Raw genomic sequence first — 24,300 nt, 5'->3', positions numbered from 1 at the left:
CCAGGTCCCTCAGCCCTTCCTCATCACTCTTTCAGGAAGGGTGGTAGTGGCTTTGCTGTCCTGTCCACAGGGGTGAACGCTGCTCCTCGTGCCACCTCAGCCCGAGCGCGGATGGGACAGAGGAGCCGAGCTGCCAAGAGGAGCCGGCTCTTGGAGGTGAATGTCCTGCAGGCAGCACACGGTATTTCTCACACAGTATAAAGTGTTTCACCAACTGAGCGCGTGGCCGCTGAGCGCTGGGCTGCCCGCCCAAAGTAAAGCTCTGCAGAGCATGAGGTAAAGCGGCTGCGGTTGGTAGCATGGCCCTGCTGGAGGTCAAGTGGTGTGACGTGGTGGCCGGCGCGGCAGGACAAGGCACTGAGGTGAGGCCTCCACCACCCCCGGCTAGGTCTGCTATGACCCACAAATACCTGACACAGGGAGATAAAATCCTGTAAGGTCTTTTGTTGGTTTGTGCTGTTAAAAAAGTGGGTGACTTCAGTGAAAAATAAGGCAGGTTGCTTTTGGGCTGTCTGGGCCATTGCCCCAGCAATAGTAGCTTTAAACCAGCTTGAGGTCTCTGTTCACATATAGCAGTCAGCAGACTGCGATCAAACAAATTCCCCAAATCCCACTTGGAATCAGAGAATCCCGGGTCGGAAGGAAACTAAAGGATCACCTGGTCTGATCTTTCCAGGCAAAGCATGACCTAGACCAGATGTCCCAGCACCCTGTCCAGCCAAATCTTAACAGTGTCTGGTGTGGGGTAATCCACCGCTTCCCTGGGGAGACTATTCCAATGGCTGGTCTCATTGGGAAAAATTTTCCTCTTGCATCCTGTCAGAATCTCCCCAGGAGTAACTTCTGCCCATCACCCCTCGTCTTCTCCATGGGACTCCTTGTCAAAAGGGAGTCTCTGTTGTCTTTGTAGCCACCCTTTAAATACTGGAACATGGTGACAAGGTCTCTGCTGAGCCTTCTCTTCTCCAGGCTGAACAAACCCAGCTCTCAGCCTTTCCTCCCACACCTTCCCAGTCCTTGGATCATCTTTGTGGCCCTTCTCTGGACCCTCTCAAGCCTGTCCACATCTTGTTTGTGTAGCAGGGACCAAAATACAGTATTCCAGGTAGATTTTTTTTCCCCTTCTATTTAAAAAAAAAAAAAAAAGGAAACCTACTTTGTTTTCCTCTTTCTACAGAAAAATAATCATACAAAGTCATTTTCAACACCTTTATCCCTCCCCACTGAGGGTATAAATAGCAGGGGAATTTGTCTAGAAATCTTGTCATCGGAGATAACCATCTGAGGTTTTGTGCTACAATCACAAATCCTTAAAAACTGCATTGCTTTAAAACCACAATATTTTGCATGCTGTGGTGGTGTTTTGGGTTTGGGGTTGGTTTTTTTCAGACAGCAAGGGTACTTTGGTCAGGGAATTCTGCAGCCTGGTACACTGGTTTAGTTTCTGTATGATCCATCGGCACCTTGGTCTTACTGACCAAAAATCTAGATAAACTATCTGATTCGCTCATCTTTTTCAGTCCAAGTCGTGTAAACATTTAAAGGAATTTGACTCCTTAAGTGGCTTTGGTTATGGTAAACCTACACACATGAGTGAAGTCACACAGATGCTGTGGCTGCACGATCCGGAGCCTCGTTCCACTTTGGTCCACTCTGTTGGCCTTCCATATCATTCAGGAGTCTTCACTAGATCCTATCACCAGTTTGCACTGCTGCTTCAGAGAGCTTAAATCCATCCTTTTGCAGAGAATACATTCCAAAACACAACAAAAAAATAATCCTTCCTTAGGATAAAATATCTATTCAGGTTTTCATTTCCATCCTGCTATAGATTAACTGAAAGTACTTAGCTACTGGTACTTCCATCTTCTTCTTTACTTCAAAACTGTAGTTAATGAATGAGCAAGTAGTGCCTTACAAATCTGCAACACCAAATCTGTAAAATGTACCTAAATATCCCATGCTGGTGGTGGGTTTCTTGGTCCTTTAGGTTTTGAAAATCGATTTGCAAAGCCTAAGAAAAAAAATATTCTTCTTTAATGCAACAAATTGTGTATGGTATAGAAGTTGATCAGGTAATTCCTTAAGATAGTAAGATAATAAATTATCTTATTCCTTAAGACAATGTTATCGATAAGACAACATGGTACTTGAAAATACTTGTAATTTCTGTTCTTTCCCAAACTTTAATACATATATATGGGGTGTGTATATGTATATATATATATATATAAAAGACATGGTAGACAAGCAATATCCTGTAGTTGTAAGTCAAATGATGCCAAAAATGTCTATCAGAAAATACCGTAATTATAGCATGAATATCAAGATAACAAGATTTTATGCACAATCTAATAAATATTTGCTCTCTAGTATATTCAAATGGAAAATGGTATTTCTCCTATGCCATATTACACAAGGCAGCAGCCTAATGGCAACGCTGCAGCTTTGTATTTGTCTTCTGCTGTCTTTGTTGCCACATAAAAGCTTTCAGATACAGGGGAGCCAAATATATGCTTCAGACTCTTCACACACCAAGAAGCATTTGTCAGGGTAGGTTTCAGCATTTATGTTTTCCATCTTTATGTGTTTGTTAAACAGTTTGCAAATGAAGTTGTAAATGTGTAAAAAATAATAAGCACTATTTGCAATGTTTGTAATTTGTTAGCACGCTGCCTGGAACCTGCATTTAGATTTTCAAAAAACAGGTACTTTCTACACAAAAACAAAAACACAAAGAGAAGAACATACCAAAGTTAAGGAAGGACCTTGAGTCGTTTGACGGGGCAGAATCTGGTGCTTTTGTCAGTGAAGATGGACTACAGATGCCTAGGAATGAAAACTCAGACTGAAGCAGTTTGTCACTGTGGTAATACCCTGAAGAGCTGGAGTCTGACACAGCTGTGGGAAAACACGTAGTGCCATATGCACAATAGCACCAGGCATGGATGATTTTCCAGCACAAGACAAAATTAAGTACTTTCCACACTAGCAGAGCCTGAGCACCACACAGTTTTAACAACATTATTTGCTTGTAGCAGGGAGCAAGTGCACTACTGCAGAGCAATCCACTGGGAAATTGTTTGCTCAGTATTTTAAACAGTTTGAACAGTCCTATTTTCAAGCCAAGCGTTCTAATTTTAGATCAAAGGGAACCTAATGGGAAACTCCTCCAAATAGATTGGGCTGAGTCCAGGATGGGGCTCACATTCCCACAGCACTCCTGTCCTCTGGTTTTAGAGTATTTGTCCCACAACACTGGTTTGAATGACCTGAGGAATTTGGTAATTTGGGTACACTGGAGCTGTCCCCAAGGTATCCCAAGGGCATTACAAGGGCACCACAGCATCCTTAGGGTGCTCCTAAAGCAGCTATTGCTATACAGATGTGATGGTCCTCAGCTGGCCAGCTCTGTGTCCTACTCCGAAGTAGGCCGGTGTGCAGAGTGTTTCACACTGCACAAGTTCAGGTTCCCAGAAGTTCACTCCCACCTATTTCCTTATTTACTTGCTTAATGTCATCAGGAAGATGCATATTAGCCTGAAAAACTTACTTTTCCTCATGCTTTTCAGTATTTTCAAGCTCTGTGAAAAAAAGAAGAACAAAGCAAAAGAAGGCTTGATGGAAAAATGTAGCAAGCAATAGATCAGCTGCTGTGATAAAGGGTATTTACTCATAAATACACACATATGACATCTCATAGAAAGTATTCTGCCCAGCAGCTGAGACTGAAGGGCAGATTTTTGCCATCCACTTTGTCTCTGGCTCTTTTCCAGCCATCCTGAATGCCTCCAGTTTGTAGTCTTCTTGCTGTTTTCCTCAACTGCTTTTCTGCCCAACCATAACATCCCAAAGTGCAATTGCTCATGAGGATACTTAACTAGGGCCACAAGAGGAGACTGCTGATGAGCAGACTCATGTAGGACACACTCAGACTCCACTCAAGCAACTTTTTTCCAAGAGGAACCAGTGCTTCAGGTGGACATAGCACCAAGGAATAGCCCTTTGCATGGGCATGACTGTGTTGCTCTATTCCTACTGCAGACGGTGCGTTTGCTTGCAAGTTCTACTGCAGACTATCTTTAGCAGTCTTGTTTCCTTGCCATAAATAAGGGGGTCTCAAAGCAGGCAATTTTCACAAGGTTAGCAGTGAGAAAGTAGCAATAGCTGTAGCTAGAATGATCTCTTCTTCTCACCCTCTCCATTTTCAATAGCTTTGTCTTGTTTTTACCTTGCTTCTCCTGAAGCATTTCGTAGACTCTTTTGATGATGTTTCGGAAGCATTGCTCTCCAAGCCCACAGGACACATAGAATTTCTTGCAGTAGCTTGCAGACCTGGGTACACACATAAGAACATTTTCAGTGGTGTTTCATGAGTCCTTCTGCCTTTGTTGTTGCTTTTAATTCCCTCTAATGCAGCAGTTGTAAGAATTTCCAGCAGCTCCCCTATTTCATTGAATCACAGAATGGCTTGGGTTGGAAAGGACCTTAAAGATCATCAAGTTCCAACCCGCTGCGATGGGCAGGGACACCTTCCACTAGAGCAGGTTGCTCCAGGTGCATTCATTTTCTCTATATCTGCTGAACTCTCCTGCAGTTAAGTTGGTGATGCTTTGAGCAGGGCTGTTGGTAATGCTTTGAACAGAGGGGCCACGATCTCCTCAGCTATCTACAGGTTTAGGTGTAAGTGTAAGATCTTGGTTACATGCTGAGAAAAGAACTTGTCACTCACTTGCAGCATCAGCAAGAACAAATGACTTCGGGGTTCTTTCAGGAAGCGGGGGAGGGGAGCTAGAGCGATCCCAGGTTGTCTCTGAGAAAGCAAAGATGAAAGAGTTTTGGTTGCCTAGCTTTAAATATACTTATGTGTCTGTTCACTGAGAGGTCCACAGCACTCTACCCAGCATATCCCAGTCATCTCAAAGGAAACACACAACATGCAGCAAAAGACATGACAACCCTCAGCCTGAGGGTCCATGAGGAACATCACTGTGCACAAGGTGAGGCAAGAGCTGATTAGGAAATAAAAACCTACCAGTTCCTTTGGTTGTAGAACTGTCTAGTTCTGTTTAAAATTATTTACTTGCAGAACTATTTAGCAACACAAAATTTCCATTGACCGAGCACAAATCGTAAAGACATTTACTGCATATGCTGAAGCAGTACAAAGCAGACCTTATTTCCAAAGATAGCTTATCCCAGCATTAAACTTATACCTGTTTGTGGGCTCTGAAGCGTCACACTCTGGAAACAAAAAACAGGGAAGGTATTTAAAATTCCCACAACCAAATGTCATTCTCTTGCACACAGGCAAGCCAGAGAAGACAAGGAAATGATGTTATGTGCAAACACCCTCCCACACACACCTCCATACTCATGTAATGGAAGATAGACTTACGCCTTATTGTTTCACTTTACAAAGCTATACTTAAACACTGGGATGATCAAAGATGCCTAAATTTTGTTCAGCTCCTGCCTGTTCCCCGGGGCGGTGTAAACCTCAGTGGATCTAACTTCCTGTCTTCATTATCCTTCTCTAAGTGAGTGACTGTATGTATGGAGTTTACAACCCCAAAACATAATGTTTGGATAAAAGTAGGTGTTGGTAAGGAGGAGCCTGACTGAGACCACATCTTCTTTCCAGTCCTGACCCCTGAAATTTATGGAAGGTACACAGTGCCAAAACTAGGGTCTTTCTCACAGAAGGAAGCACAGTAAGGAAACTGGCATAGTGATAGTGCTGGAGAAGAGGTAGAAAGCCACTTTCTTACCTTACATGGTCTCAGTCTCGCTGAGCCATTGAACTGCTCTGAGTGAGACTCACCACTCTGCTCCAGAGAGGTTCCCATATGTGTATTTCCGGCTGGAAGCTGAAAATCAGAAGTTGCCAGAGGAAGTTGTCCTAGAAGCAATTGAACACAAGAGAGGTCGTTTCCCATCCCAAGCAGCCCGGGCAAAGGTACTGCCAGATGCTACAATACCAAACAAACAATGGAAGAGCCCTCAGAGCACTTCTTAGCCCCTGCTTTTTTAAATGCCCTTACCAGAGTCACCAGCCACAATAAAGGACTCGGGGGTTCGCTCAGGCAGGGGTGGAGGATCATCATCATCATCATCATCATCTGGCTGTGGCGGTGTGGCTAATTGGAGAAACATGGACATTCATGGCACAACACTGCAGCAGAACTACAGACCTTTTAGAGACTCAGGGCTGGCTGCTGTTGCCCAGCCATGCACCTCTAAACTGTAGTTAAAGATCCAAACAGCCCTCAGCACCAATTCACCTGCCACTAACTGTGTGGCCCTAAGGGCAGACTTCCAGCAGTGTTGGCTGCAGAATTCCCATTGCACAGGGGCAAATGAGCCCAGCACACAGCCAAGCCCACAGCTGGCAGTACCATTACTGCTTGGCTTGTGCTGCAACTCCCATAACTTCCTGAGTCTCTAGCATCTAGATAAGGAGCACACTGTTGTGACACTGAATGCTAAATAGTCTGAGTAGGACAAAACTGAGCAAATGCCAAAGCTGTAGACAGTGGGAAATATCCAACTGAGCCAGGACTGACCAGACCAAGGAATAATTAATTCTACCTTCTGCAAGTCATGAGTTTAAGGCTACAGAACTGGGCAAAAAAAAAATAATGTTAAAGTCCTGGTTCTCTCAATGTCAGTGAGATGTCAGCATCCTGCTGCACAGCACTACAGGAAGGAGTGGGTTTGAGCTGGAAACTCGATCCTCAGGGAACACCATTTCTGGGATCTTTCTGAACCTTTCTTGGAGCACTCTTGTTTTAAGAATTGGTTGGCACCAATCCCTGCCTGCCTTTGAGAGCTGTACAGAGGTTGAGATGGGAGTCCGGAGCAGCTGTGTAATGCAAAACCCCAAATCATGCTGTTCTAAAAATGTTGTCTTGTTTTTAGAGAAAAAAATTAAGGCAGGAAGAAACGAGTGCAAGGATGAAACCACTGCTCCCTCGGCTCCCACGGGAATGCAGTCCCAAGGAGCAGCTACAGCCTTGCGTGGACACCAAAAGACATCATTCACCACCCCCTTCAATACGCCACAATCCAGAGGGACCAAGCCCAGCTTGTCACATGCCACATCACTTACTCAGGGAGGATATCCTCTCATCCTTCAGTGGGGGAGTGTGGTGAGATGCAGATCTGGATGGTAGGGAACTGGCCACAGCAGGCTGTGGTGTGGCACTCACAGGACAAGGAAGGAGACGTGCATCCTGGCCCTCCACAAAGCACTCGGTAAACACTGGGGACACAGGTTCATCAGAGGAGAGTGAAGAGAAGTAGGGGTCTTCTGCTGAGCAGAAGCAAGAGTAAGGATGTTGCCCACGGTCCCTGTGGCTTGGAGGGCCATCCACTTCTTGCCTCAAGTGGTTCAGCTCAACAGGGCAAAATCCATCCTGCTTCTTCATCTGAAAGCTTGAGGAACAGGCATTTGGCAACTGTGAACTCAAAACAGGCTTTGCATCCCCTCTGTCCCGTTCCCAGCCTTCTCCCCGCTGTGCCAGCACAAAAGGGGTCGATGCAGTCCATGTCAGAGGTGCCCTGCCACAAGGTCCTCTCCTGCCTGCTCCCGTTGGCTCCAGGTTCAGAAGCAGCTGCTCAGGAGAGATGCGGTTGAACTCCAAACTCTGGCGTTTCTGAAGAGCATCCCTAGTGCCCCACTTCTCAGCAGCTGCTGCCTTCCTGCAGGTGATGAAGTTCAAAGTGCCGAAGGAGATGGCCTGTCTGATGGGAGGGACTCCACATCCAGAGCTCTCGTGTACTCCTGTGGCAGACGATGTCAGGGGTGCATTGCTTTTTACCACCGGAGGAAGACGCTGATGCACATCTTGCTTCTCTTGCTCTGAGCTGCAATAAAGCAACGTGATGTGAAGTCGAAGCCATCTAGTACTCTGAAATCTCTGTTAGCCTATTAACAAGGCCCCACAACATTGCTCCTAAGATCAGATCCCCCAGGAACACAGAGCCTGGCTCTGCAACATGTTTTCAGTTCATATGTAGGAAAAACATGAAACACACCCAAGGGCAGAAGAACAAGACACATGATGGCATGCAGGGAAGAGGCTGAGGCTCAGTTTTGGAGACACATCAGTAAGAAGAGCAGGGATTATGTTAGGAACAAACGCAAGAGTCAAAGTAGGACTCAAGGGAGGCTGCAGATCCTGCTGCCAACTGAAATGCAGCATTCAAACATTTAATGTGTGTCACAAAACACACATTAAAAAATGCACTTCCTGAAATCCTGTGGGTGACTGAAAACACTAACCCAGGGGATACTTGTGCTATGGCCTTACCAGGTTAATAAACTCAAGGAATAAATATCTTCCACTGGACTCAGAAGTGGCTTGGCTACAGGATGCTTTGCTTGTACCTAGTGAAAGAAAAGTTTAGAAAACAAGAGTGAGGAAGAAGAATGCAAAGAACACAAACAGCCTATTTCAGGACCTGGAATTTGTGCCAAGTACTTTTAATTATTATTGCAGTTTGGAAATGACAAACACCAACTTGAAAACACCAAATTGGAGCTGAAAACTGGGTTCATGACCTCCTGAACAGCCATTCCTGTCAGCACCTTTTTCAAATGAGAGCCCATCAAGCTGTACAACCATCCAGCTGTTCCAAACACCTGCAGACCAGCCTGCACAGACCACTCTGCCTGCAGGACCCCACCAGTCTGGCTAGTTGGGCACTGGTTTCACTTGTGACACTTCAGGTCGTGCTCATCCCCTCTGCTCTGCAAAGTGCTTTCACAGAGGGCCGTGAGGTTTAGGCAGGGAAGAGGTTTGGCCAGGAGCTATAAAATCACATCTAGACTTGAGCCATTTTCTGCATTTTATGTCAGCCTGGTCTTGCATCTCCTTTGCTTACAGACTGTTCACAACTCATAGAAAGAGGCTCTTCACAGCTCTTTCTTCACTCAGCTCTGGTTTGGAGCATCCTGCAAATCCTGTGGCAAAACTGAGGCACAAGTCCCATAGCAGGATCCTGTTCCCAATTCTTTAGACAAAAGCTTCTGACAAAACAAGCTAACTGTAATCTTTAGCCTTTCCAATGCATTTGCTTCAGCCAGCTTGCAAACAGCTACACAGGAAAGGTAAGGTTTGTGCCAGCAGTCACAGAAGAACAACGAAAGCAAAGAAAAGCTTAACCATGGATGTTTTGGATGTTCTTGTTTATATGCAACTTCATACCAAGCTGCTGTTGTTTTTCCTTGGAAGTGTATCAGCCTTGAAAGACTTTGACATGGTTTTCACAAGATATTTTAGCCTTCTGTCTCCCACAGACAGGCTGCAATGCTAATTGCCTCACTTGCATACCGCAGTGCTGCAGGCTAATACTTCTAGTCATACCACCTTGTGCACCCAAGCTTCCCAACCTAGACTGAAAGTCATCCTGTCACTTGCAAGCACTCCATGAAGACAAGTCTCACTGGCACATCCATATGGAAATCAGCTGCTGCTGTAGAAAGCTGGTGCTTTTCTATTCACTCATTACATTGAACAATTATAAAAGTATACAGAAAATGGGCTTGAGACTGAAGGAAATTTAGCTCTTGCTTGAGGCTAAATCCTGTGATAAGGATTGCACATTCAGGGAAACAGCTGGATTCTTATGAGTTAACTTGAAAAGAGACTCAGTTTGGGCATCAAGGACAGCAGAAAACATGGGGATTCATTCCAGGTCTGCAGAGGAGACCTCTGCAGAAGGCATCTAGGTTAGAGCTGCTGTGCACGAGGCTGCAAGAGCTGGTGTGTTTGTCGTGGGGACTTTTACCTGTGAAGCAGCAGAATCTTCCTGGGCATCGAGTGCTTTAATCTGCCTTTTGAAGAGCTCAATCACCGCATCATAAACCAGCTCATACTGCTCCTGTGTTCCAGACAAATAAACCAGACATGAGAGCCAGCATCTGCAGCACTCAAACAGTCACCTGTTACCCAAATCAAGCATCAGCCCCTGAGAGAAGCTGCTACTTTCCAGTCCATCAGCAGGGTAAATTCTCAGAAGGCGAAGAAGCCACAACTTTTAAAGGGTTCAGACTGAAGCACTTGGGGATTTTTGGGTGCACAAACAATGCTGTTCTGCATTGAGCTTCCTCTCAGCTTCTCAGCTAAGAGGAGTTCCCACTTGATTTCCTGAACAGTCCCTAGTTTCACAGCATTCACATTTGATAAATCAAACTGCAAGCACTAAGCTCCAGCTGCGGACAAGGAAATGCTCAGGTTGGACTCTGTCCAACCTGTCCTTGAACACTGCCAGGGATGAAGCATTCACCACTTCTTTGGGTACCCTGTGCCAGCACCTCACCACCCTCACAGCAAAGAGCTTCTTCCTTATCTCTAACCTGAACTTCCCCTGTTTCAGTTTGAACCCATCACCCCTTGTCCTGTCACTACAGTTCCTGATGAAGGGTCCCTCTCCAGCATCCTTGTACCCCCTTCAGATATAGGAAGGCTGCTCTGAGGTCTCCACACAGCTTCTCTTCTCCAGGCTGAACAGTCCTTATTGCAGACCCTGGTGAACAGCTGAGGTCCCACTATGGACACCTGAGGTCCCAGCAGGTGGAATTTCCCAGACGTACCTTGGTCTGCACTATGGAAGGCCTTTGTGTGCGCATTTCCTGGATCAGACTAAAAACACTGAAGTTCACTGGAACAATCTTGCAAGAAAGAGAAAAGACGTAAACATACAGACAGGTCTAATTCCAAGCAGCTTCCACACCGTGATGCAGTTTAGAGAAGTGTCCAAAATTCAGGGCTGCAATTGCAATATATTTTAACCAAAGACCTGCTTGAAGTGCTATTTTTCATTAGGAACCAGCGTGCCTCCTTCCTCCTGCTTTGCACTCCACAGCAAACACACTTTTGATAGCAGCATTGGTAACCGTTTGAATAGCATGAAAGACAAGACACTGATTTCCCAGATCAGTGGGTTCAGGGTTGCTGTAGCACAGAGAGCAGCCTCTCCTTTGCATCCCAGCAGCCTGCTGCATGGACAGGGATTACTTCACACCCATTTTTACTGAAGAGTCAGAGTAAAGCAAGGTATTAGTTTGCAAATGCTGGATTTCTGATGCTTAAGTGCAGAGAGACAAATGAAGCCAATAAAGTCATATTGAAGACTGAAGGCCAGTGCAGAGCCACGCTCCATGATCTGAAGGTCCTGCTAGAAGGAACAATGGGAGTGCTGCCCCACAGTACTAGCATCAGGGACTACTCCCATTGGAATGGGGAAGAGAGCAATGGCAATGGACTGATGCAGAGAGAGAAGGAGCACAAACCGGGAATGGGATATCACTGGTTTGAGAACTGCCATTCTCCAGTCAGGCTGCAGGGAGTTTGCACGCGTGGCCGTCATCTGAAATGCATCTGCGTGCAGTCAGACTGGGTGAAAAGGAGACTGAGGGGAGAGAGGAGGCGAGGAGGAGGCAGAGAGATGGAGCTCTGCTTCAGGCAGATGCTGTAGGGAGGCACAGACCAGGCTGACACTCACCCCGTCCTTCAGCAGCTTCTGTGTGTAGTCGATTGCACAGATGACTCCTGTTCTCCCACAGCCTGCACTGCAATGACAGTCACAGAAGGGTTGCTAGCAGAGGTCAGAGGCTGAGCACACTGTGTTTTCTGACAAGGATACTTGAAAGAGATCCACAACCTCCTGTGACCCTCCCATCCCACACCACAGTGAGTGCAGGCTGTCACAACAGCCCTGCACAGCTTCGTCCACCTCATGTAAGGCTCTGCTGCAAGTAGGAAGGCACATCTCATGCTCCTGCAAACAGGCTTGGTCCTCCCATGGTAGGACATGGACATGCCCAGTGTCTCTTAACTACACATGCTATTGCTGGCCTGCTGTCTCCTTTCCTGCCACCCAGCTGTGCTAGCTGTCCTCAGAGGACACCTTTGCCTTAGGGCTCCCTACAAGAGGAGCTTGGTGCAGGCTTGCACCCACTTCCACCCTCCCTGCAGCTGCTCAAGAAGCAAAAGTGTGGAGGACCGAGGTCTAGCAGCACTTCCCCACCAGTGACCACTCACCCACCTGCAGTGGATGCAGATGGGGACGCTGTCACCTGGCTGGTAGCAGCGAATCTCGCTAATGAGCTCCAGGATGGGGTCAATGGATGAGGGAATATTGTGGTCAGGCCAGTTTTTATAGTGGAACTGGTGGATGGTGTGGATTTCCTGCAAAAGAGTAACAAATGACAGGACAAGAGGAAACAGCCTCAAGATGCACCAGGGTGGGTTTAGCTGGAGCTGAGGAACAATTCCTTGCCCAGAGGGTGCTCAGGCATTGGAACAGGCTGCCCAGGGCAGGGCTGGAGTCACCGTCCCTGCAAGTGTTCACAGCCCGTGTAGCCGAGGCCTCAGTGCCAGGGGTTAGTGGTGGCCTTGGCAGCGCTGGGGAACGGTTGGACTGGATGAGCTTAAAGGTCTTTTCCAGCCTGGTTGATTCTATGATTCTAGGAGCACTGGCAGGGTCTGGGGCCACCTTGTGCCACCAAGGGGATGCTGCCGCAGCTCCCCCGGGCACAGACTGGGATGTCAGCATGGGCAGGGGAAGCTGGTGTCCTCTCCTACTTACCTCATTCAGGGTCACCTTTAACCTCCTAATCACATACTCATTTTTCTTCTCTTCAGCTTCCTGCAGAACGAGAAGTTAGAGTCACTTTTTCTGCAGAAGACACAAGTTTCCAGCACATGTGATGTGACACGGTGCTGGTGGCAGCTGTACTCACACAGGCAATGGAGAAAGGACCACACTGCAGGGGAGAGCCATCCACCTCTGCCCAGTACCGCTCGCATTTCTTCTGTGGTGAGAAGCAGGATGTATTTGGTTATTCACCACCAACCTACCCACACGATCTCCTGTCACACTTTGCAGGACAAAACTTGTGCTGAGAGGAGGCCTGGCTCTTGCTTCAGCCTCCCCTTCCCCGGAGCCATCGCTGCTGCTTTTTCCCTTCCAAAGAGGCCAGCTACACTACTGGGAATGGTTTAAGAATCTACAGCTGGAGACTCAGGAAACATCTTGAATCAAACAGAAACTTGCTGTTGCTAATAAGATTTATTACAAATTGCATCTCCCCACCCTGGCACTGGCACTGTCACAGCACAGGCCATCTCTGACACATTACTCACCTTTCCCATTTCAAACTCCATACAAGCCATGACCACAATCTGCAGAAAGAAGATTCATTAGAAAAGTCTGAACCTAAGTTTCTTATCCAGGCAGCAAAATCAAACTCATCACTTGCAGGTACTTATCAGCAGTGAGGAAGTTCTGTGGACTGCCCTGGGGGGCAAGGACCTTTCCCATTCAGAGCCCGAATGCAGACAGCCACGGGCAGATCCCTGCCTCAGCATGAGTGTGGAGGGGGCTCACAGGAAGGATGTGGGGCACACACAACATCGGGAGTAAAACCCTGACACTCCCACTGTCTGCTTAGTCAAAAAGGCCTCCTGGCTGGCTGTATGGACAACTTTTCACAAAAACCTGAACAAACATACAAACCCCCCCCCCTCAAAAAAAAACCCCCAAACCAACAACCCAACAAAAAAACCACACACACAAGGAAAAAAAAAAAAAAAAAAAGGCATATAAATCTGCACCTTACCAGGACTTCATACTCCCAAATCATCCTCCAAAAGTCAATGACAGTAGCGGGGAGAGGACCCTGGGTTGCAATGTACGCTCTTGGCCCATAGACGCCCTAAAACAGCATTCAGATCAGACATGGAGACACCTTTCTACAGTTCACTAGCAGAAATAAAGTCATTCTTCTTTCTGAATCTTACTTCTACTGAATGAGCCCATTAATCATTTAAAAGGGCTTTTATATAGTTCAATTTTAGGCACCTACAGTAAATTAAGCAACCAGAAACCAATGGTGTGCAAACCTCCCAAAGGCAGCCCCAAGCCAGGAAACTGGCTTGAGGTGAGATCTGCTCCCAGAACCACCAGTACTCGCAGTGTATTTGGGAGCTTGAAGGCGATGCTGCCACATCTGCTCCAGCTCTGCAGTGTGCAGCTTGGCATATCTGTGGCTGTTGGCCAGAGAACAAACCGTGATCCCCATGTGAAGATCTGTTCTGCAGACAGGTTACACAGAGCCCTTGGTCAGAATAGTGGAGAACAAAGGAAATCTTCTATCATAGAGGGGTCGTGAGTGCAGGAAGTGTCCCAAACACATGGAGCTCCTGATGGAGAACCAGCCTGCATTGACCTACTCTGTTGCTTGCTGCTGAAGTGGGTCTCAGCTGTGCTGCAGTGCAAGACTTCCTGCCTGTGCACTGGTTTCAGGCAAGGTGACTCTGGCCACAGGCAATTTTGCACCATTGTCACCCACCAAAGGCAGTAACACTGACAAGGAAGTCAGGGCTGTGAACCACAAACTGTTCCACCACCTGCCCTGTGGTCCTTTGCCTGCCCTCCCCATGCATCCCTTGCTCTGTGGCCTAGTGCCTCTGTGCTGCAAGGGGTGTTTTTGAAGGGCTCACTAGTTGTACACATCTTCTTTACATCAGTTATCCCTCAGCACAGCCCAGAAACTGCTGCATGGTCCTTTCCATCATCACAGAGGACCTGCTCCTCCTGGCACAGCTCAGCTGTGCACAGGCAGCACTAACAGCTGCTATAAACACCTCTGCACAGCAAAACACCATGAAAGTAGCAATACCTTGATGAAGTTGGCATTGATGTAATGAGAATCTGTGTCTGATGTAATTAGGGACAGCTCCACTCTGCTGTGGTCAACTGCAAGGCACAAAAGCAGAAGAAGCAGCAGTTACTGTTCATCTATCATGGGAGCTGAGCTCCTCAGACTGCAGCAAAAGGTGCTTTGGAGGAGCACATACATCAGAGAGCTCATCCCAGAGCAGCTGATGCCTCCTTCTGCATGGAATTGCCACTAATTTAAGGCCAACTGACAGCCAGATACATGCTCACATATGAGCAACTGCGCAGGCAACTGGAGGATGAGAACAGTGTTGAGCTAGGAATAAAAAAAAGGCCAAATAAGAACATACTCCAACCTACAGGGTAAGATGTCCTTGTATCTGTTCTTCTTGATGTTCTCTGGTTGCTCAGATGCTGCTGTAGGGTAGATTTTATCTGCTCTGTACTTTGTTGACTGCCTTTTCAGCTTCTGTGATGAAAGAAGGGAACAAATTACAGCAGATGTGCTACGTACAACACACTACTTGAGAGTATAGGGGTCAGGCTCACTGGCACAAATCAAGTGTGCACCATTAATTCTTTCCTAAGTGGCTTTTCACAAGGTACTCGGAGCAAAAATAGAGACAGAAGCTGCCTGAGAGTCCCAGCACAAGCTTCTGAGGAATGGAAATTGTGTGCTGGGGCAGTGCCTACATTAGACTCAGGCACGTAGGCTTCAGAAGTGAAATAATGATGCATTTGTTCAGCACATAAAGCATCGCCCTCACAAATAAGTGAGACACAGGGGAATCATTCTCAGTATAAATGGCACCCAGGTAAGAGGAGCAGCAATGTTAAACCACCTTTAACAAATGGTGTCAGAAAAGACAGATAAATCAATGGATTTTTCTCACTTTGGTGAAGATGCTCCCACCTGTAGCTGCAAGCAGCAATGCTCAAGCTACTAAAGAGCACAATCAATCAGAGCAAAGCAGCTACATGCACTGATGAAAAAGAAAGGAGAAGGAGTTCTAGGATAGACCTTTAGGGGTATGAATCTCTCTTCTCTTTCATTTCCTGGAGAGTTCAAGCATCTTTTTTCCTGCCGAAGCATAGAATTTTATTTCACTGGCATCAGCTTCTAAATAAGACACATTGTTTGTTACCAGCAACTTCAAAAGCACCATTCTTGCTGCATTTTTCCTTTCATCATTTTCTGTCTACCTCACCACTTTTCTTGCCACCAAGGGGTGCTTTTGATTTACAACAAAAGGATGTTTCTCTAATTGGTGTCTCTACAGTTTCATACTCCGTAGGGCAAATCTCCCTTTCCCACCACTCTGGAGCCATACCTTCCCAGCCCAGACATCACTGCTGGGTTCCAGAGAATCAGGATGACACAGGAGAACCCTTAGGAAAGGAAGGAAGGTGTGCAGGGGTGAAGAGCAAAGGGATGGGACCATGGACACACCAGAGCTGCAAGGTGAGAGGGTTTATCATGCCTCTTGTACCTTATGGTGACCCACCTGAGCTGGAGAGCTTTGTAGCTCGTACATACTTGACCAAGCCAAGCAACCCCTCAGCAATACCACAGATAAAAGCAACGTGTATCTCATCTCTGCAGTGATTCTGTGCACAGATATTCCAATTCAGATCCAAGTCATAATTGCTGTTTTTAAACATTAAACTGTAATTTTTAAATGCTAAATTCTTCTGGTCTCCAGCCACAACATCACAGGAGTCACATCGCACTGAATGGAATGAGCCAGGAAGAAGGTACAGGAGGGCCAGGTCAGACCACATGTCCAGTCTCTATTAATCAAGAACATGGGGGCAGGCACAGTGTGATAGAAGCTGTAGGAGCAGGATGGTTTTTGTAGCCTACACATCCCTGTAACCTCCTGAGCTCTTCTGTTGTTGGTTGCGTCCTCCCCTTACCTCCTTCCAGTGCACCCCGAACTCCAAGGTAAGCTTTCATGGAAGGGGCACCTCTTAGTACTGAAGCCAGTCTTCTCATAGCTGAGGTTTTGAATCCCCTTAGTTTTCTGTCCCTGCATAAACTGATACAAAACTGCTTGGGAAATGCCTACAGATGAGAAAGCCGGAAGAGAAAGCAGGAAGGACCAAACTCTGGCTATGAGACTGCACGAACAGAAAAGGGGGACTTTGAACAAACAGACAAACAAAAAAATGACATTTACAGTAATATGACCACAATTTGCATGTACAAATGCTTGTTCACACAAGGAGAGGGGAGGCATGAGGATGGAGAAATAAATAGCATTGAACATCCCACCCAGTCTGGAAAAGCAAGTCATTGCAGCTGCCTGTTGAGGCTTCTGTGCTTGTAAAAGTGGCAGCAGCTCAGGCCATCCTGGGGACATCTCTTCCCAGTACAAGGGGAAATGCAGCCTTGACTATTTGTACCTGCCTTTTTGGTCAGGGAATTAGCTGTACATTTGGCTGCTAGAACTAGCCCATGCACAAGGGCTCAGCAGTCTGCACCAGCATAGCACAGCCCTAGCGCAGCAGCAAGAGGGGGAAATTCAGCAGCCTGTGACAGCACTTTGTTCCATGGAACAACAGACTCTCACTGCAAGCTCAGATTAATCACTTCCCTCCAACCCAGACACCTGGAAACCAAGCACTAAGCTTTTCCCAAGTATTTGAAATGCCAGTATGACAAAGCAGGGCTGGATCTTGTGAGAAATAAGTAGCCCCTGTACCTTCTCCAGAGACCACTGCTCAATGCAGCCCTTGCCTTGGGGGGGAGCAGCTCAGAGCCAGTGGTTATTCTGGTGTTTGAGACATCTCAGATCTTACAGATGGACCAGTTTTACCCTTCCCTATGTCTGCTAAAGCTGGGCAATGCCTTTACTTCTCAGAGCAGCTCAGCCAGCCTGCCAGAACAACCTTCCTCCAGCTGATAAATGAACAACCAGTCACCAGCTTTAACTGCGAGACAGTGGTTTGCCACCTAAGACTGGTCCCTGCCACCCAAAGACGTCAGAGAGCTCACAGATCAGCACACTGCACTAATCTCAACCAGCTGGACACTGCAGAATGCAGGGGAAGGTGAGAGCCATCAGCATTTTTTGCTAGTTTTGCATTGAGGGAACAAGAAATTAACTTCCAAGAGGGGCACTGGTGGATGTCAAGCACATGCACTCACTGAGGATGCGTGCATGAGCCCTGCCACACAGCCAGCACAGTGCTGGAGACACAGCCCATCCAGGGGCTCAGGTCGCCACCTGCTCACGCCTTAGCCGAGGTGCCCAGTACCAGTGAGAGGTGGAACAACCTCAGGTCCACAGGCTGTTTCTCTGAACACCCGCTGCCTACTCTGCAGGTGGCGCAGGAGCGGGGTAGGGGGTCTATTGGAATGAAAAAAGGAAAAGCTATGACAAGTGCCAACTGGAGATCCCTGACAGGAACACATGTATCACAGATTGCAGCAGGGAGAAGGGACAGTACCTCCATATTCCTCACTATATCCCCAGTTCCACTACCAGGCAAAGTGAAACTGTCCTGACAAGCACATTCACAAGGTAGAAAACAGGAAGCACTCAGGTAATCATTTTACAGCGAACAGTTTTACTTTGACTGCAAACTATTAAATTACTCCAGTCTTTACATTCCTTTTACCCCAGTTAACTCTTGTGTCTGTGCTGTAAAATTAATAGAAATCTTATTGTCACATGCAAATCACATCCCCGCTTGAGTAGTGGCTGAGCGGTTCCCTTTAAAATCAACTGAAACACAAACCTGTGCCTTAAGCAAACTTACCAAAAACTCCTCTGCAAACTTGTCTCTGTTGAGCTTCTTGCTTTGTGCCCTTTCCAGGTTTTGCAACAGAATCTCCCTTTGGTCCATGTTGCTGGAGACTGAGCACAACTGGGCTGCCGAAACTGGGAACAGACATGTCAAGAGTGTGCAGCAGTGGAAAGCACCAGCCCGGAGAGAACTCGCGGCAGGCTGTGGTTTACCAACTTCATCACAAGTCTTAAAGGAAATTAGTACGTAACAGATATCGTGGTCAAATAACAAAATGCAACACACAACGTAGGGCCCTCCTTTTAAAATCAGACGTGCTTCACGTGAGCCTCGCAGCAAGGGTGGGCAGCCCCGAGCTGTACCACCAAGGTGGTCAGATGGTGGAGACCAGAGCCAAGCACCCCAACATACGGGTTCTCTAAGGACCATGTCCAGCCATCACCAGCAGCATCCATGCCCTGGGGTCTGCGCTTTGCTGCCAGGCAGCTGAGGAAAAGGCTTCAGACTCAGAATGTGCTGTGACAAGAAGAGTCCCCAAAGCTGCATGTGAAATCCACAGCTCCCCTTCACACTTGTAAATTAACCCGTTTTCCACATTAACTGCAGAATAGTGGATGAATACATCAGGCAGATGCTGAGCACCTGGCCCTGGCTTGCACATGTCACTCCCTTGAGCTGCACAACTGCAGTACAAAAAAGATGTGGACAGGCTTGAGAGGGTCCAGAGAAGGGCCACAAAGATGATCCAAGGACTGGGAAGGTGTGGGAGGAAAGGCTGAGAGCTGGGTTTGTTCAGCCTGGAGAAGAGAAGGCTCAGCAGAGACCTTGTCACCATGTTCCAGTATTTAAAGGGTGGCTACAAAGACAACAGAGACTCCCTTTTGACAAGGAGTCCCATGGAGAAGACAAGGGGTGATGGGCAGGAGTTACTCCTGGGGAGATTCTGACAGGACGCAAGAGGAAAATTTTCCCCAATGAGACCAGCCATTGGAATAGCCTCCCCAGGGAAGCGGTGGATTCCCCAACACCAGACACTGTTAAGATTTGGCTGGACAGGGTGCTGGGACATCTGGTCTAGGTCATGCTTTGCCTGGAAAGTTTGGACCAGATGATCCCGAGTTTGTCCAGGTCTCTTTCCTCTCACACCAGTGGCTTCATGCTCACATCTCAGCTCATCCCTGCTCCTGTTTCTCTAAGGGCATCCCTCTTTTTTACCCATCTGGGTTCCAGCAGTTCCTTCCTCCCAGGCTGCTGGAAGCAAGGAGGGTAGGTCAGAGGAGTGGGAAAACATTTCATCTCTTTCCTGACTCAGTGACAGCAGCATCAGTCGGATGGCAACATTACACTGCATTCCCTCAGCTTCTCAGCTAAACTACTTGAGGGGGGGAGCACCTCAATTAAAGCATGTTCCCCTTAGAGATAAGGAGAAGACCTTAAGTTCTCCAAGACCTACGGAGAAAAAACTAACAACAGACTATCATTTATGTTTTCTGAATATTACCAAAACAAGGTTCAGCCAAAAGGAGCTACCCAACACTGGAAGTTTCAGCAAAACCATTTCCACGTTTGACAAAGTCATAAGGAACTGAAAGCAGGATCTTTCAACATGAAGTGGTGGGTAACTTGATTTGGAGGCATCACTTCCTGATCCAAGCCCCATCCCTCAGGCAGCTCCTCTCCTTCTGGTGCGTGCAGCCCTGGGCAGAAGCCTGGACTCTGGGGCAGTGTCACAGTGCTCAGGACAGCAGCAGCACAAGCCAGGAATGGTTCACATTTTTATTAGGAAAATGAGAAATAAAATCTAAAGCCTGGTGTTTAATAGGAACAGCAGCGTTTCAGTGCATGGAAATGCCAATTGCAGTTTAAAAGGTACAACAGTCACAGAATCCCAAAATGGGTTTTGCTTCAAGGGGACCTTAAAGATCATCTCGTTCCACCCTCCCCGGCCATGGGCAGTCATTAAAGAAATTAAAAGTGACACCAAATCTTACAGAATAGGGTTAACAAAGCCACTCCTTACAGGGTACCATAAAGCCCTGTTATAGCAACCTATGTACCTCAGCCTTAAGCATTCTTCAGGGTTTTGCCACTGTGTAAAACATGGCTGGGACACAGATACTCTTTATGAAGCTGTGCAAAGTCCAACTCTCAGCAGAGCAGATGGAGTGCTGCTCTTCAAAACAAAGTCAGACTGGAACTTTAAAAACTGACAAAATTTAGTCATATAGCACTGCACTGTCTCATGTACTGCATTGCAGGGACAGGATGACAATACTGGACAGTACTACATCCGGTCAAAATGTAATATTCCATACAGCTAATTCTCTAAAGAGCAATTCTTCCATTATCTGTGTCAGTGTGAGGACAGGCAGCTCAGTTACACGGCCGAAGGGATGCAGGCTGCAAAACTCATGCTGCATCAACTCACATGAACACATCATACAAGACCTGCACACTCTGTGTTTTCTTACAGTCACCCTGGCCACAGGGAGCTGAGGGGGGAACTTCAGACAGGGTGACTTGTGACTACAGCAACACATTTCAACACGAAAATACACTTCTTTCTCTTGAAAAAGAAACAGGTACATCTATTGAGGACAATGTACCTTGTCCACCCATCTCGGACACAGCAGAACAGTATTCGCTGGTAGGGAAGCTACTACTGAAATCACATGTAAAGGGAGCCAAGACCTAAATACTTCCTTCTTCACTGCACTGTTCCTCTTAACGTGAGATAAGTAGCTGCATCCTGGAGTCTCAGGACTCTTTTTTTGAATTATTTATGATTCTCATGAAAAAAACCCTCTCCAAAACACATCCCTGAATTTTGCTCATCTCTGGTTCCATCAGCCACATTAGTGTCTTGTGACAATCACCACAGACACCACTTCTGTGACTCACACCAGAAGCAGCAGGCTCATGAATGCATCACCTTGCCCCTTCCCCAGCCCAGAGAGAGGACAGACCCTCCACCCTGCCCCACTGCAGTGAGCCCCACACCACAGGTGCTGTCGAAGCCCAGGAAAGGGCAGCTAACACTCTCACAGCTTTAAAGTACAAAACCAGCATCAAGTATGGCAAATAAAGCCAAAGAAACAACCTTTTCCCATGCCCATAGCAACCATCCTACTAGGAGCAGGGACCAGTCAGGACTCCAGCCCAGCAACTGTCCCTATGACTGTTTTTAATGCCGAAATAAAGGTCTGCATTGCCTCTGGCTTTGCCTCACTCTGCTTCACTGAAACCTGCATCTCTGATTCTGCTGCCTCGAGCAAGAGCTCTGTTAGGAAGAGGCAACCTGTGTCATCCTGAGCAGTGAGATAAGCTTTCCATGGCTGGACACCAGCTTTGCTCATAGCAATAGTCTGTATGTGGACAACATGAAGAGCTGTCTGTATGGTATCTGGATGAACTGTCCCACACCAGGGCAGAGAAAGGTGCCAGTTTGTGTCCAAGCTCAGCCAGGTCTTCTCAAACTGTTCTGCAGTCAGGTAAACGTCAGGAATTAACGTCAGGCTGCCTGTATCAGGATGCACCTCGAGGACTTCTTTATTCTCTTCAGAAATCAGTGACTCTGAAATGAAAACATAAATATGTGAGATGCAGCATCTAAGATGCAGCTCCCAATTTAACACAGAACATCTTAGGGAGCCACCGAGGTGGCTGGAATCACAGCAGCTGCCTCTAGCAGCAGCATCTAGCTTGCTGAGGTGATGATCAGCCACACATTGCACAGGATAGTCAGAACACTAAATCAGCATTCTCAAAGCCCTGTGATCTTCCAAATCTTAAACCCACATGAGAACATCTACAAACAGATGCCAGATGGAGTGCGTTACCTGTGTCTCTGTTGCTGGAGTCAATATGAGGAGAACAAGCGTAAGAGGGTTCTGCTGGCTGGTGAGCAGTGACAAGTGCCCAGCGTTCTCTGCCATAAACAGGAGCAAGAGTATTAAACTCTGAAGCCCACATATTCACAGGTTGCTCAGTTTTGTCTTCCAGAAGCCCCAGAGAGGGATCAGACTTGGGGCTACACAGGACCCGTTTCACTTCGTCCACACCAGACTGCAAAAGGCGATAGTAGAACAATCCACGGTCTCGTACTGCCATATCCATCTCCTCCTCTGGGAATCAGAGAGACGTAATTTATGGAGAATTCTATCATCCAGATTTTCCTGAAGTACTAACTTTTAATTATTAAAAATGAATTCTGAGGAATACAGTGTAAGCCTGTTACACTCATCAACCAGACAGCTAGGGGCCAAGTAGCATACAGCCACTTTCCCTTGCCATCCAGGATGGTGTCCTCACAACCAGGACACTGACACATGGCATCCATGCACTAGGGAGGCAGCCAAACCAGGTCCCAAAACGCCTGTACCTCAGCTTCGGGGAAACAGAATGAAGGGAACCCACCTATGCAGAAGTAGAGCAGTCTCCCTAGCATGTCCTGACACTCAGCAGGACGGGACAGGAAAAGGCGAACCAGTGCTGTCAGAAGCTCCATCTTCACTGCTGGAAACATCTCTGATTTCACATTCTCCACAAAGTCCTCTAAAACATAGGGGGCATTTGGTACTTTCTCACCATGTGTGCCCAGGAGCCAGATCAACGCTTGCTTGCCCTGAAGGAACCACACAGAAAAAACCGTTAAAGAGGTGCTGTTTACCAGAAAGACAGCGTTGACATGAAATAAACAGATTTGAGAACAAGTCTTCTGAAGATTTCTGATCTTTGCCCACCAATCTCGAGCCTAAAGGACAAACAGTCATTGTCCACCCATCCTCAACAGCTACCAGCCCAGGGCACAAAGCCACCTTACCTCACTGTCCTGGATGGTGTCCTCGCAGCTAGGCAGTGCCCGACACACTGCATCCGTGCACTGGGGACACAGCCAAACCAGATCCCGAAAGGCCTGTATGACTGCTGCAATGAGACAAAATGCACAGCATTCCCCAGGAGTTACAAAACCACTAGGGAAATAAAAATAGATTCCAAAAACAGCCGCTCACGAGACTCTGCAAATCTCAGTTAGGGAGGTCAGTGCCTTGTTTGTGACTATGATTTGAGACACCCTTCAAAGCCCCACGACACTCTGTCAGAGCAAAGGTGCATCAAGTCTAAAATAAAGCCCTGAAACTTCAGATTGTTCCTCTGGCTGCTGAAAATAACCCCTTTTCGGGGCATTCCTCAGCCTTTAAAAAGACACTGACTCATGATGCTTCAGACACACAAGGTTAGAATGACAAATTAAAACTAACACCAACCCAAAACAAGTCTCATGAACTCTAGGTTAAAATTTTAAAGGCTCTGGTGCCCAGTTACAGAAGCACCAGCAGCTTCTGAGAGCTAATTCAACAGCTGAATGAAAGCATGTGATTTTCCAAAACTGAAAGCAAGACCATTTAAAAGAGAGGGCTGAAGCAGCAATGACATAAAGTTAGATTTGAGGGCAGCACAAAAAAAAAAAAGAAGCCTGAATCAGACTATGAGGGACAGAAATCACAAGGATTTAAAAGATCTATTCATCATCTTGGCCCTCAAGCAGTCACTAAAATGCCTCTGCTGAGTCCCCCAGTCCCCATGTCAGCAGGTGGCAGCCATGAAGGAGCCTCCCCATCAGACCATGAACACAGCTATGACCCCCTTCACCACAAAGAGTAATTCCTAAAGGAAGTTAAAACTACAATGTGTGGTCAGACCATACATCCCCAGCTCCACCAGGAAGATGCCAATTAAAAGCCAAATGCCTTTGAAAGCCTCGAGTTTGGGATCACAAGCCCCAGCAAGGCCATTCCTGAAAGCATCAGCCAGGCAAACAACATGCAGATGATTACCTGAAGTGATATGTTCCTG

The 24,300-nt window shown here is 47.0% G+C and overlaps 2 protein-coding genes across 2 annotated transcripts in view; both read right to left on the bottom strand.

Moving 5' to 3' along the window:
- Window positions 1-1,949: 1,949 nt before the first annotated feature.
- Window positions 1,950-18,591, bottom strand: PTPN22 (protein tyrosine phosphatase, non-receptor type 22 (lymphoid)). The gene is made up of 21 exons (XM_010024465.1): window positions 18,457-18,591; window positions 15,052-15,160; window positions 14,693-14,769; window positions 13,631-13,726; window positions 13,155-13,193; window positions 12,752-12,823; window positions 12,598-12,657; window positions 12,055-12,197; window positions 11,512-11,578; window positions 10,601-10,678; window positions 9,796-9,888; window positions 8,316-8,392; window positions 7,112-7,869; window positions 6,045-6,140; window positions 5,772-5,902; window positions 5,217-5,244; window positions 4,733-4,813; window positions 4,232-4,335; window positions 3,554-3,584; window positions 2,752-2,829; window positions 1,950-2,014 (listed from the first exon to the last, which is right to left on the bottom strand). Exons 1-21 carry the CDS (start codon window positions 18,541-18,543, stop codon window positions 1,950-1,952), a joined length of 2,370 nt encoding a protein of 789 aa, XP_010022767.1. The 5' UTR covers window positions 18,544-18,591.
- A 2,999-nt stretch (window positions 18,592-21,590) lies between these two features.
- The window catches only part of AP4B1 (adaptor-related protein complex 4, beta 1 subunit), a 5,456-nt gene continuing 2,746 nt past the window's right edge, over window positions 21,591-24,300 (bottom strand). Inside the window, 5 exon segments of the mRNA XM_010024464.1 lie at window positions 21,591-22,018; window positions 22,284-22,568; window positions 22,861-23,068; window positions 23,267-23,370; window positions 24,282-24,300. The exon segment at window positions 24,282-24,300 is cut by the window's right edge and continues 30 nt beyond it. Of these exon segments, the coding sequence (XP_010022766.1) occupies window positions 21,591-22,018; window positions 22,284-22,568; window positions 22,861-23,068; window positions 23,267-23,370; window positions 24,282-24,300 (1,044 nt within the window).

This window comes from Nestor notabilis, unplaced genomic scaffold (assembly GCF_000696875.1).
Source record: "Nestor notabilis isolate BGI_N333 unplaced genomic scaffold, ASM69687v1 scaffold14641, whole genome shotgun sequence".
In the NCBI taxonomy this organism is placed as follows: domain Eukaryota; kingdom Metazoa; phylum Chordata; class Aves; order Psittaciformes; family Psittacidae; genus Nestor; species Nestor notabilis.
Note: the sequence above shows the minus strand (reverse complement) of the source record. Positions and strands in the feature narration are given on the sequence as shown.